Source organism: Macaca fascicularis, chromosome 2 (genome assembly GCF_037993035.2).
Source record: "Macaca fascicularis isolate 582-1 chromosome 2, T2T-MFA8v1.1".
NCBI lineage: Eukaryota > Metazoa > Chordata > Mammalia > Primates > Cercopithecidae > Macaca > Macaca fascicularis.
In genome coordinates, this window is record NC_088376.1 from 16708792 (window position 1) to 16722053 (window position 13262).

The 13262-nt window shown below is 44.6% G+C and overlaps 1 protein-coding gene across 9 annotated transcripts in view; it reads left to right on the forward strand.

The window, feature by feature from the left end:
- Positions 1 to 13262, forward strand: part of OSBPL10 (oxysterol binding protein like 10) — a 326956-nt gene that overhangs the window by 293845 nt on the left and 19849 nt on the right. For all 9 annotated transcript variants that reach the window (XM_005545553.4, XM_065539810.1, XM_005545555.4 and 6 more), the window contains one exon: positions 11926 to 12406. In XM_005545553.4, coding sequence (XP_005545610.3) covers positions 11926 to 12406 — 481 coding nt within the window. The remainder of the gene's footprint in view (positions 1 to 11925; positions 12407 to 13262) is intronic.

A 13262-nucleotide genomic window follows, 5' to 3' on the forward strand; every position in this document is an offset into this window, starting at 1 on the left:
ATTACCTTGCATCTGAGTGCCTCTGTTTTCTCACCTTTAAAAGGGGGTTGATAATCGTACCTTCCTCATAGGGCCACTCTGTATGTATACATAGTGATGTGTGAAGGACTCAGAGCAGTGCCTGGCACAGAGTGCATGCTGTGTTTGCTGTTATCATTATCAAGTGAACTTTCCGGACTGCTTCAGTTTTCCCAGTGAGAAAAGCAGGAAAGTGACCAGCTGGGAGTGAAAAAGAGCAAAGAATTATTAGAGGTTTGAGAAGGGAGAAGACAGGAAATAAGTGGTTGGGGAGACGAAGCAGGTAGGAGGATTGTCACACACCACCAGGGGGCCACTTAAGGTTTTGAGGTTGTGAATTTAAACTCAGAGTCTGCATGTTGTCTCTGTTTCTCTTAAGAAAGTTGAGCTGCCAGAATGAGATATACAGAATGTGAGGGGCTGGATTAAACAGAGTTAAGGTTTTCTCGGTTAGTTGCCTGGATGGAGGGAGAGAGTAGCATTGTGGCTTGAGGCAGATCAAAGGGAGTAAGTATAGGGTTGGGCCAGATACTCTACTGGGAGTGGAGGGAAGTGAGACCACAGGGGGGAGGTGGACAGTACAAGGTCAATGGGTCAAAGGTGCTGGTAGGACTAGAGACTGGTTGGGGTGAATGGGACATATGGGGCAATAGCAGAGAGAGGGATGCTTGAACTTGAGCTTATGGGTGGTAGTTAAAGATAATGGCAGCCTAGGATGTGTGTGTCTGTTTGTAACCCTGTATGGATTTCTCAGAGGATGTAGTCTGAACTCCAATGTTATAGATATAGAAAAATATCGAACAGTGTATTTTGAATCCTTTCAGAGAGCACAGCTGGCTTCAGAGAATAGGTAGGAGGTTGGGGATGGAGATTGTGGCCAAAACTAGTGGATTGAGCTGTGCTCTGGTGATGAGGTCCCTAGCCTAAAGATACCCAATTCATAGCTCATCAGTCAAGAACACGTGAGACAAGATTCATGGTTGGAGGCCGGGCACGGTGGCTCATGCCTGTAATTCCAGCACTTTGGGAGGTCGAGGTGGGCGGATCACCTGAGGTTGGGAGTTCGAGACTAGCCTGACCAACATGGAGAAACCCCGTCTCTACTAAAAATACAAAATTAGCTGGGTGTAGTAGCACACGCTTATAATCCCAGCTCCCCGGGAGGCTGAGGCAGGAGAATCGCTTGAACCCGGGAGGTAGAGGTTGCAGTGAACCGAGACTGTGCCATTGCACTCCAGCCTGGGCAACAAGAGCGAAGGTTCGTCTCAAAAAAAAAAAAAAAAAAAAAAAGATTCATGTTTTGAAAGAGAAGCTTGCTGAGATAATTTTCTATGACTCTTAAATAATTTTTTAAGTTGTTACTAATCAAAGAAACAAATGACCTTATTTTAGACCTTCTAAATCCGCAACAAAATAGTAGATACATATTTAGCGTATACAGGGTAAAAATGATGCCCCAACTCCTTGCTGATGGCATTATAAATTGATTGCATTTTTAGAAAGCATTGACTGCATGTGTCAAAAATCATAGCAATGTTCACTGAAACTTCTTTAAAAATTAAAATAATTTTAAAATTAAATGTTGAATGGATACAAAAGAATATAAAATATATGGATAATATAGGGCAGGGGTCAGCAAACCTTTTTTTTTTTTTTTTGAAACAGAGTGTTGCTCTGTCACCCAGACTGGAGTGCAGTGGCGTGATCTCGGCTAACTCCAACCTCGGCCTCCCAAGTTCAAGTGATTCTCCTGCCTCAGCTTCCTGAGTAGATGGGATCACAGGTGCACACCACCATGCCAAGCTAATTTTTGTATTTTTAGTAGAGATGGGGTTTCACCATATTGACCAGGCTGGTCTTGAACTCCCAACCTCAGGTGATCTGCCCACCTCGACCTCCCAAAGTGCTGGAATTACGGGCAAGAGCCATTGCACACAGCCAGCAACCATTTTCTGTAAAAGGTCAGACAGGTGGCTCACATCCGTAATCCCAGTGGTTTTGGATGCTGAGGCAGAAGGATCGCTTGAGGCCAGGAGTTTGAGACCAGCTTGAGCAACCTAGCAAGACCTTGTCTCTACCAAAACTACTTTAAAATTAGCCAGGTGTGGTAACACATACCTATAGTCCCAGCTACTGGGGAGGCTGAGGCAGAAGGATCACTTAAGCCTAGAATTTTGAGGCTGCAGTGAGCTATGATCATACCGCTGCACTCCAGTCTGGGCAACAGAGCAACACATTGTTTTAAAAAATTTTGTATTTAATTAAATAAAAGACCAGATAACAAGTGTTTTTGGCTTTGTAGAGCGTGGTCTATCTACTGCAACCATTCAACTCTGCCATTTGACTACAAAGGCAGCTGTAGATAATGCAGAAATGAATGGTTATAGTTTGTTCCAGTAAAACTGGTTGTCAAAGCAAGTGGAGATTTGGCCCATGGCTTATATTTGTCGACCCCTGGTATATAGAATCACACTACAGCGGACATCATGTACTCACCACGGGTTTACCGAAAGTGACATCGTTACCTGTGTACGTTTCAATGGATATATAACATTCTACCATATGGCTGCATTATCATTTACTTTCCCAACAAATAGTCTGTGGTTGGTCACGTTGTCTCTTTTTGGCTTCTTGATGTTATAGGTAATGATATAGTGAACATCTTCTTGGTCATACAGACTTTTTCCTTTGATTGAATTATTTCATTAGGCCCGATTTCTAGCATCAATCACAATATGCAAAGATTAACATTGTGGTGCTTGAGCTCCTTTGTGTAAAAGGGAAATTTTAATGAAAAGGGTCAGCAGGCCAGTGTTTATCCTGGGAATGAACCCCTCAAGGCAGAGATGTGGACCTCAGGGATCTCTGGTCTCCCTGGTCCTGCTTCCACTTCTCTTGCCAGATCCCTCCAGCTGTTCTTCTCCCTGAATCTGGTTTTCAGTATACTGTCAAGCAAAGCCTGTTCTCTCTCCCAAGTGTTTGCCTTTTAACAGAAGACAGAGTGGAGACCTGGCTTCCCTAAGCTTGTCTGTGTAAATCTGTTTCATGAGGGGATGCAGTTTGTGCGATCTCCATGCTCCCTTTCTGTCCTGTTGGCAGCAGCTCATCAATCCACACTTCTAGAAAGAGTGACAGTCACGATAGTCTTCAGGCCCCTTGGGGGTGTTGAGCGACCCAGCATGGGCCTTGGCCAAGCAGCATTGATTCTCATTCCAGCTCTCCACTGACTTAGCCATTGTAAATTGCAAAACCTCTCTGGACGCTAGTTTCCTCATCTGTAAAATGGAATAGTCGTACCTGCTTACAGGCATCTAAGAAGGTTACACAAGATAATGAGTGCTGTGCCCTGGCTTGAGCTCTAAGAACAGTTTAAGTCTGCAATATTTCAAATATTCTCACGGCAATGTTTTTGTCTTATACAATTATTTCTCCTTTTTCTCTGAGCAGGTGACGGATTGTTTATAGAAGTATCAGAGTTGGTCCTGGGGTTGCTCTGGGCATTGTGAGTCATTTTAGCTTTCAGCATTGTCACTGAAATATTAGGTGACAAGGTTGTGTCTAATTTCTGTTGCTCGTATCTTCCCTGGTCTCCAAATGAGGTTACTGTTTCCTGATCACAGGGGTCTATAATCTGAGCCTGCCTAGAATGAGCATTTCCTGGATGCTAGGTAGGCACTGGACGGATTTAATACTGCCATTTGATACTCACAATCAGCCTAGAAGGTTGGTATTTTTATTTTCTCCATTTTACAACTGAGGAATTGAGTCCTGGGGAGAAGAATTTGCCACGTACACATGGCTAGTCACTGCTAAGGGATGACGTTCTGCTCCCAGCAGAGTTGGTGTCTGGGACTCTGGAACACACAGGCATTCACTTCAGCAGATATCTTTCTATGTAGTAAATATCTTCTTGGAAAAAGTAAAATTTTATTTCAAACTCTTCCCATCTAACAAAAATTTTAATGAATGCTGTTCATAATGCTTCAGGCACCATGAAATGGGTGTGAAGGGAGCTGGCAGGTTAAGGAAACCCAGGGAAAAGGTTGGCTAAGTCAAGAAACCTTTTGCAGTGTGAATTATCTGCCCTTTATTTTGTAAAATTGGATTTCCGTGCATTTCTCCTGGTTTTCTCAAAACAGGACATAAATGAACCTTTGTGGTGGTCGAGGCCTCTCTGCTTGCTTGTTTGCACTGGGTGTGTTTGCCCATCTAAGGGTAAAACAGGAAGATGACTTCCGAGGTTATGAAGTGATGGTTCTTTTTTCTTTCTTTTCTTTTTCTTTAAAAAGATAAGGTCTTGCTCTGTCGCTCAAGCTGGTGTACAGTGGTGCAATCATAGCTCACTGCAGCCGGAAAATCCTGGGCTCAAGCGATCCTCCTGCCTCAGCCTACAAATGGCTAGGTCTGCAGTAAGACTACGGGTATGCACCACCACACGTGGCTAATTTAAAAACATTTTTTTGTGTAGAGACAAGGTCTTGCAGCCAGGTTGGTCTTGAACTCCAGGGCTGAAGCAATCCTCCCACCTCAGCCTCTGAAAGTGCTGGGATCACGGGTCTGAACCACTGCACCCAGGCAACTGGTGTTTCTTTGAAGAAAATTGCACCTACTCTTGGCCTTCTATTTGCAGAGGCCAGCTGTGCTCCCTGTTGTGGGGAGGGGACTATCCCTCTTTCCAGGTGTCCTGTGCCTTCCCCTATGGTGATTGTTTATTTCAGATTTCTAAGAGCCTGAGAGCCCAACCTGAAGATTATTTACTTCTAGATTGATGCCACTTTAAATGTAATTAATTGTTCTCTGAGTCCCTAGTGCAGATCCTCTCTTTTTTTCCCTCCCCCCAAATAGTTCATTGTCTTAATTATGTTAATGGAAGAAAAGGCAGTCTTTATTGATGGCTTGGTAAATCCATAGCAGTGATTTCAGGTCATTTGGATGCCATCAGTCCGAACAGCTGGGCCATCACTCACCCTCTGTCGGAGGCAGACAGCCCAATTAGTACTCACCACTCCTTGGGTCTGTATCCCTGGTGTCCACTGTCCAAGAAATGGATGATTAAATTACTTATTTGCAAACACACCAAAAAAAAAAAAAAAAAAAAAAAAGAAAAAGGAGAGGGTGCCCAGGAGATTGTAGGACAGGAGGAAATCAGACCAGACTAGGAAGTCTGTTTTAATGAAAAGTATGACATCTTGTCCAGAGTGTTCAGTTCATGGTTTTGAAGTTGATCTGGTGTTCTGTACAAACTCCAGTGAAACACACAACAGAAGATGAAAGAGGAAATAGTAATTCTGCTCCCAACCCATTCTGCTCCATCTCTCCAGGTATTCTTTTTTTTTCGTGCTCTGACAAAGCCACATCATTTCAAAGTACAGAATACATGCCTAGTAGGTTGGACTTGATGTTGGCTGTGAGCCCATATTCCCTCAGTCTGCAATTTTGGGAAGGTTGTCTTTGAAAATTATTATGTTCTCAGGTATTGCATCCCCAGTAGAACCTTTTTTCTTTTTCCTCCAACTTTTTTATTTTGAACATTTTCCAATCTACAGTAAAGTTACTAGAATAGCAAAATGGACTCTCGTATTAGTTCTTGCATTGCTATAAAGAACTACCTGAAACTGGGTAATTTATCAAGAAAAGAGGTTTAATTGATTCACAGTTTTGCAGACTGTACAGGTTCTGGGGAGGCCTCAGGAAACTTACAATCATGGCAGAAGGCAAAGGGGAAGCTCTCAACATCTTACATGGCCAGAGCAGGAGAAAGAGAGCAAAGCGGGAGGTGCTATATACTTTTAAACAACCAGATCTCATGAGAACTCACTATCATGAGAACAGCAAGGGGAAGTGTGCCCCCATTATCCAGTCACCTCCCATCAGGCCCCATCTCCAACACTGGGGATTACAATTTGACATGAGATTTGGGTGGGGACACAAATCCAAACCATATCAACTCCCATAATATTCTTTACCTTTTTTGGCCAATTACTAACATTTTGTGCTTTGCATTTCTTCTCCCTTCTTCCCTGTCTGCCAGCCTCTCTCCTCCACTCCTCCCTCCTTCCTTCTTCCATTTTTCTCTCTAGCTCTCAAGCTCTCTCCCTCCAGAACTTTATCCATACACATGCATGTACATATGTGTGTTACACATTGTGTTAGTCCATTTTCATGCTGCTGATAAAAGACATACCCGAGACTGGGAAGAAAAAGAGGTTTAACAAACTTAACAGTTCCAAATGGCTGGGGAGGCCTCCCAATCGTGGCAGAAGGCAAGGAGGAGCATCATGTCTTACATGGATGGCAGCAGGCAAAGAGAGAACTTGTTCAGGGAAACTCCTCTTTATAAAACCACCAGATCTCATGAGATTTACTCGCTATTAATGAGAACAGCATAAGAAAGACCCACCCCCATGATTCAATTACCTCCCACTGGGTCCCTCCCATGACACGTGGGAATTGTGGGAGTTACAATTCAAAATGAAATTTGGGTGGGGACACAGCCAAACTATATTGTACATGTATGTTTATTTTTCGATTAACCATTTTAGAGTATGTTGCAGACATCATGACAGTTCTTCCCTACCCCTTTAGTGAGTATCTTTTAAGACTAAGGACATTATAGTATACATTTGTCACATTGGGAAATGTAACATTGAGGCAATATTATTTCATATTCAGCCCATGGTGAATTTTCCCAAATTGTCCCAATCATGTCCTTTATGGCTGTTTTTTAAAACTGCAGAATCCAACCCAGATTGTTACATTTGGTCATTATGATGTCTCTAGTCTCCTTTAGCCTAGAAAATTCCCCTCCTTTTTCCCTTTCATGGCAGTGATACTGAAGAGTTCAAGTCAGGTTTTCTTTGCTTTCATTTTGTTTTTTTTCATTTTTTCATTTTTCATTTTGTTCCTCAGTTTGGATTTGTTTCCCGCGCCCCCCCCCACCATAGTTAAGAGTTAGACTAAACAGTTTGGGCAGTAATAATTGGCAGAGGTTGCTGAGCAGAGCCTCTTTTTTTCCTTTTGGTAAAGAGAAGGGGAAGATGCCTTCATACAAGCGATTTCATTCCTTCTGGCTCCTTTGGAGCCTTTGAAGGCCCGTCCTGGAGGTCATCCAGCCACATTCTTTTTGGCCCCAGAGGTGTCTTAGATCCAGTAGAGTGTGGGGCAGACCGGTTTTGAGTCTACTCATTCATTAGACATTTAGAGTGCACTTCTGATAGGTCAGGCTCTGGTTCCTTATCCCCCAAAACATGTTCCTGAAATAAGCTAGATTCCGTGTAAGCTGGCTTCAGCCCAGAAGTTGGTATGTTATGTGAATATTCTCATGTTCCTCGAGAGAAGCAGCAGCTGAAAACTTGGCTGGATATATTCAGAAGAATTAAAAGCATGGTGAGTGAGAATCTGCATTTAAAAATATGGGTAACTTCAATGTGTCAAAGGAAACAAAAGTGTCTCTCGTGCACTTCATCTGTTTGTCTTGTTTTTTGCTGGGTACTAAGGGGTCAGGTGTCTATCCACTACAGTTTTGAAACGTGTGCATGAATAAAAGCAAAAAAGCCTTGCAGGTGGAGATATGTGTGAGGTGTAGAGGATGGGAAAGAGGGGTTGTTGCTTTAGCCTTGGAAGCAGAAACAGTCAGAAAAAGCTTCACAAAGGAGAGAGCTGCTTGAGCTGATGAACTTTTTGTCATATAGACAGGGCAGGAGAAAGGGCAGAAAAAGGGAGTGTGTGTGTGTGAGGGGAGATTTGTGCAGGGAGGGATGGGGGCAGTCAGTCAGGATATTGTGTGAGACCAGAGGGAGGTGGAGGCTTTATCTCTTACAGAGATTTTAGAAAGATGACTCTGGCTGTGGTGTGGAGGAGAGTTGGAGGTATGACAGGAGGCTGGACATCCAGTTCAGGAGCTACACCTCCCGTGCCTTTCCTTCATTGCAACGATCTGCCTTCCATTTATGATGTTGATGATAATGTTTGGAATGGTGGATTTTCTTGCTATGTTGGGAAGAGTGAAATGGCCTTAGAAGGTGGGGCTCATGTCCCACAGTCTTGCCCATTCTATCTCCTTTGCTCACTTCTTTTAAAAAAAATTATTGTTATTATTATTTGTAGTGATGGGTTCTCACTGTGTTGCCCAGGCTAGTCTTAAACTCTTGGCCTCAAGTGATCCTCCTGCCTCAGCCTCCCAAATTCTTGGGATTACAGGCATGAGGCGCCATGCTTGGCCCTTTCCCCTCTTCTTAATCCATGACAGCAGCTGGGGTGGCTCAGACATCCTAACTGTCTCCCTTGTCCACTGAGAGAAGATGTTCTTGTTAACCAGAAACAGATAATCGTGATGTGTCATGGAGTAATGACAGGGACTTGGAGGTGGCAGCTGGGAGCCTGAGGTTCCCTGCTGGTTCAGCCACTGGGTGGCCCAGGCATAGTGCCCTCGCCTGTGGCACCAGGGCGTTGCACGAAATCATCCTGAAGGCTGCCTTTTGGTTCTGACATTCCATGACTCAGGGTTCCAAGTAGAGTTCTTTTTCTTATTTATTTACTTATTTATTTTTAATCCTTCAGCTTCTGAGTTCAGAAATGCTGACTAAATTGGGGGAAATATCTTAAATTCTTCTCCTTTTCAAAAGTACATAACTAGAGAGTAAACATTGTATCGATTTTCCTTGTTAACTTTAATCTTGGGTACAAACATGAGGATTCGTGTTCAGAGTGGAATTATTGCCACAGAAGCCCCATTGCCATAGAGTGGGGAAAAAGACACGAGCCGAGGTTACGAAATTATCTTTGTTTGAAGTTACACCCGTCAGGGCTGATGGCCTCCGTGTATGTTTCTGTCTTCCCCTTCCCTGGCCTGCCTTCTGATCACAGAGCCCCTTGGACCTGGGAAGGGAGAGAGCAGGAGATGGAGTCACTTGGGGAAGGGATGCAGATGCAGACATTTGTTGGCCACCTGTCCTTTGTCATTGATTTGGCTTCATTAAGGGATTTCCAGGCTGCTGAAATTCACACTCCGCAAGCTGTGCACCCTATCTGGGTGGAGTTCATAGGGGAGCCCTTGGGTGATTCTGGGGCAGAAGAGGGAAGTGTGGTGAGTATTTGGGGGTCAGTTACTCTGCTACTGGACAGCTCTGTGGTGGGAGAACACAGCAGCCTGACCCCAGTGAAGCCTCATTGGAAGAGCAGCCCCCAGAGAGCACAGTGATGGCTGCTGAATGACGACCTGTCCCCACGAAAAAGGCATAGGAAGTGATAGAGGTGGCATCTGAAGGCTATTTCAAGCTAAATGCTTTTCTTGGCCAGATGAGATCCTAGGACAGCCAGATTCTCAATTTTTTCAAGTCGTGGATTAAAGAAAATTAGGAAACCTCCATTGATTTGCGTAGTTGTGTTTTTAAATAATGTTTCTTCTTTGTGTGTATTATAAAAGCAAAGCAGAAAGATACTCAGAAAAAAGAGTGTTGAAATCACTCAGTTCTATCACCCAGACAGACATGTTAACGTTTTGAGTGTTTTTATGATTCTTGGATTGTATTACATGTTCAATTTTACATCTGGCTGCTTTTTTATTTAGCACAGGTACATTTTCTCCGGACATACTTTTTAAATGAAAGATAGAAAAGCATTAAAGGAGATCCACCAAGCTTTACCTCTCTAGCAGATGGGGTTTTTTCTAGTTTCCTCTGAAATTTCTGTACTTTGCTGTTCTCGTGTCTGCCTGTCTCTCTCTGGACATCTGTATTAGTCCCTTGAGTGTCGCTGTGACAGAATGAGACTGAGTAGTTTTTAAGAAAAGTACATTTATTTAACTCGCAGTTCTGCAGACTGGGAAGTTGAAGAGCACAGTGTCACATCTGGCTGGCTTCTGGTGAGGGCCATGCGCTGGGTCAAAACGTGGCAGAAAAGGGAGCGGGTGTGTGCAAGATCACGTGGGAAGCACGAGGGTCTAGGAAGCCAAGGTCGCTTCTAGAACAGCATGCTCTTGCGGTCCCTAATTCAGTCCTGAGAGAGTGAGAACTCGCTCCTGAAGGAAGGCATTAATCTCTTCGTAAGGGATCTGCTCCTATTACCTACACACCTTCTGCTAGTCCCCACCTGCTAACACTGACACATTGGGGTTCAAATTGCGACACACATTTGGGAGGGGACAAACTCAAACCACAGCGGCGTCTCTTCTCCCTTCCATCATATCCAAGCCATTTGCAGGGAAGGGGGTTGGAATCCTGAAGTCGAGTCAGGGTTACAGATCTGTGAGCCTGTGTGATATTTGTGGTCCGTGATCATACAGCCTCCCAAATGTTTTCATGGGAGTGAAGGACTGCAGAAAGGAAGGACAGAATTCGTTATGTAAAGAGGGATTGTATACCAGGCCCATGGTGTTGGTCAACTCACTAGAACCCGGCGTGTTGCCTGCATGACCCAGCAGATCTGGGCTAGCTTTCCAGTTTCAAAATCCTGTGAGTCCACGTTAGGAGGAACAGGATGAGATGCTCCGGATTAAAGCTGGCTGTGTGTTGCAGCTAAGTGGGTGGATTATTAATACCTGATAACTCTTTGGGAGGCCGAGATGGGTGGATGGCTTGAACTCAGGAGTTCACGATGAGCCTGGGCAACATGATGAGACCCCGTCTCTACTAAAATAAAAAAAAATTAGCTGGGTGTGATGGCAGGGCCTGTAGTCCCAGATACTCAGGAGGCTGAGGCAGGAGAATTGCTTGAACCCAAGAGGTGGAGGTCGCAGTGAGCTGAGATTGTGCCACTGCACTCCAGCCTGGGTGACAGAAGGTGACTCTGTCTCAAAACAAACAAAAAAACAAGTACCCGATATTTGTTTTAAGTTATTTTAAGATCACTCTAGGACAGTGAAAAATGGACTTTCTCTTCTTTAAAAAGCAGCAACAGTAATGAGTTATGGGCTTCTCAGTTTCAGAATACCTTCAGTTGCTTTAAGTGACTTAAAGCAAATGATCAAGTAATCATTGGGTTACAGACATTTGGAGTTGTAGAGCCCCCTGAGTAACCACCTGGATCCACTTCGGATCAATGAGGAGTCTCTGTCTAATCTCTACCAGAGTTATCCGGGCCCCTACAAGGCTTCTGTCTTCAGTCATGGTGCCAATAACAAACGTAGGGGTAGCCACTCTGCCAGTCCTTTAGCAGCAGGTTCAGCAGGTTCAGTGCCAGCCTGCTTTGTAACTTCCACTGGTTTCTCCTGGACCAGCCTTGAGGACCGACCTTCACAGATGGAATCGCCATGGCCCCTCTTCTGTGCGGCAGCTCTGTGGACATTTGCCTGCTGATGGGCCTGCCCCCTCCTGGAGGTGGGCTCTTTCTACAGTCCTACCCTTCCTCCGTCATGGTGGGGCTTGTACACCATTCTTCTACCGAGGTCTCCCAATGCACACTGTCATTGGTGGTGGGTCCTGGTCTGTCTGGACCCCCTATGAAGTGGCACCAACAAACCCCAGTATCCATGTTTGTGGGAACACATTGATTGCCGTCTCCCCTACCCCCGCCCCTGCCGCCCCACTTGTTCGTGCCTGATGGCAGGGGGAATACAGAAGAGCCCTTCGAGGCTGTTTTCTTCACATCCCTAAATAATGGAGAGCTAGGGGAGAGATGGCAGTGGAGACTGGGACAGAGACTATTGTGTTAGCCCAGGTAAGCAAGGAAGAAAATCACTCAGAACAGTCTTGTTGACAAAGCTGGGCTCCCATTGATTCCACTGCCACTTCTCATTTCTTTGATATTGTTGCCCTTGATTTGTCATTTGTGCACAAGTCAAAACAGACTGCTCCCTGGCTGGAGATGTTCTGAATTTGCTTGACAGTGGTTGCAGCCTTTACTTTTCTTTTCAGCTTTTCCATGTAATCCCAGGGATTCCTGTCTGACTTTGTGTGCTTCCAAATGCAGGTGGTGCTTCCCACCTTTATCCTGGAGAAGCGATCTTTGCTGGAGATGTATGCAGATTTTATGGCGCACCCAGATCTACTGCTGGCCATCACCGCTGGGGCCACACCAGAGGAGAGAGTCATTTGCTTCGTGGAGTATTATCTCACAGCCTTTCACGAGGGCCGCAAGGGCGCTTTAGCCAAGAAGCCCTACAACCCCATCATAGGCGAGACATTTCACTGCTCCTGGGAAGTTCCCAAGGACAGGGTCAAGCCTAAGAGGACTGCTCCCCGCTCTCCTGCTGGCTGTCATGAACACCCAATGGCCGATGACCCTTCCAATAGCTACAAACTAAGGTTTGTGGCTGAGCAAGTGTCCCATCACCCACCCATCTCCTGCTTCTACTGTGAGTGCAAGGAGAAGAGACTGTGCGTCAACACTCATGTATGGACCAAAAGCAAGTTCATGGGCATGTCCGTGGGGGTCTCTATGATAGGGGAAGGTAAGCCATGTCGTGTGTTGGAGTTTGGCTCTTACACAGTGACATTTCTATACCTGGTAGATGATTGATAATTTTGTGTGTGGAGTTTTGTTGTTGTTGTTGTTTTTAACTTGTTTTGGAATTAGAGGGTGGGTGGTAAAAGGGATGGGTTTTGTTATTTGGGGACAAGGTCTGGTAATTTCCCAGTGGGGCCAAGGTAATGGATATCTGCCTGACAGCCGCCCACCTGGACCTTCGCACCTGGACCTTCCCGTGCTGTGCATGTGCGTGCGCGTCTTACAGGTACGTTTTTCTTTCAGCTTTGCATGAATATAAGAGTTGGCCTCCAAATCTGTGAAAACACATTTTTATTCATCCTCACTGGTGTTCTGGCTCACAGACAATGAGGATAATCATGCTGCCTATTCAAAATCTGCTCATAAAAATTCCCAAGACAAATCTTTCGACTCTATGCTAGAAATTCTGAAGAAAGAACATAGTATAATCACGCCACTGGTGGATCACGCATTCTTATTTTAGCAAATAGCTGTGAATGAAGTTTATTCATTGTTTGAAGAAACCTATAATAATCCTTGTTAAATTCAAGCTTCTGTGTTACTGGTTCTTCCAACTTTTTTTTGAGTCACAAATCTCTTCAAGGCTCTAAGGCTGTGATTCTCTTCCTAGAAAAAAAGAATCGAACTCCAAATTTGTCTTTGAGTTTCAGAGAGTACATGTCTCCTTAGAAGCCCTTCCAAAACCCCATGAGATAAGAGCACCTTTCATTCCCTTAGCACATTTTTATTGAGCACCTGCTGGATGCTTGACATTGCCTTAGGAGCTGTGGCTACTTGAGAAAACAAAACAGACCAAAAAA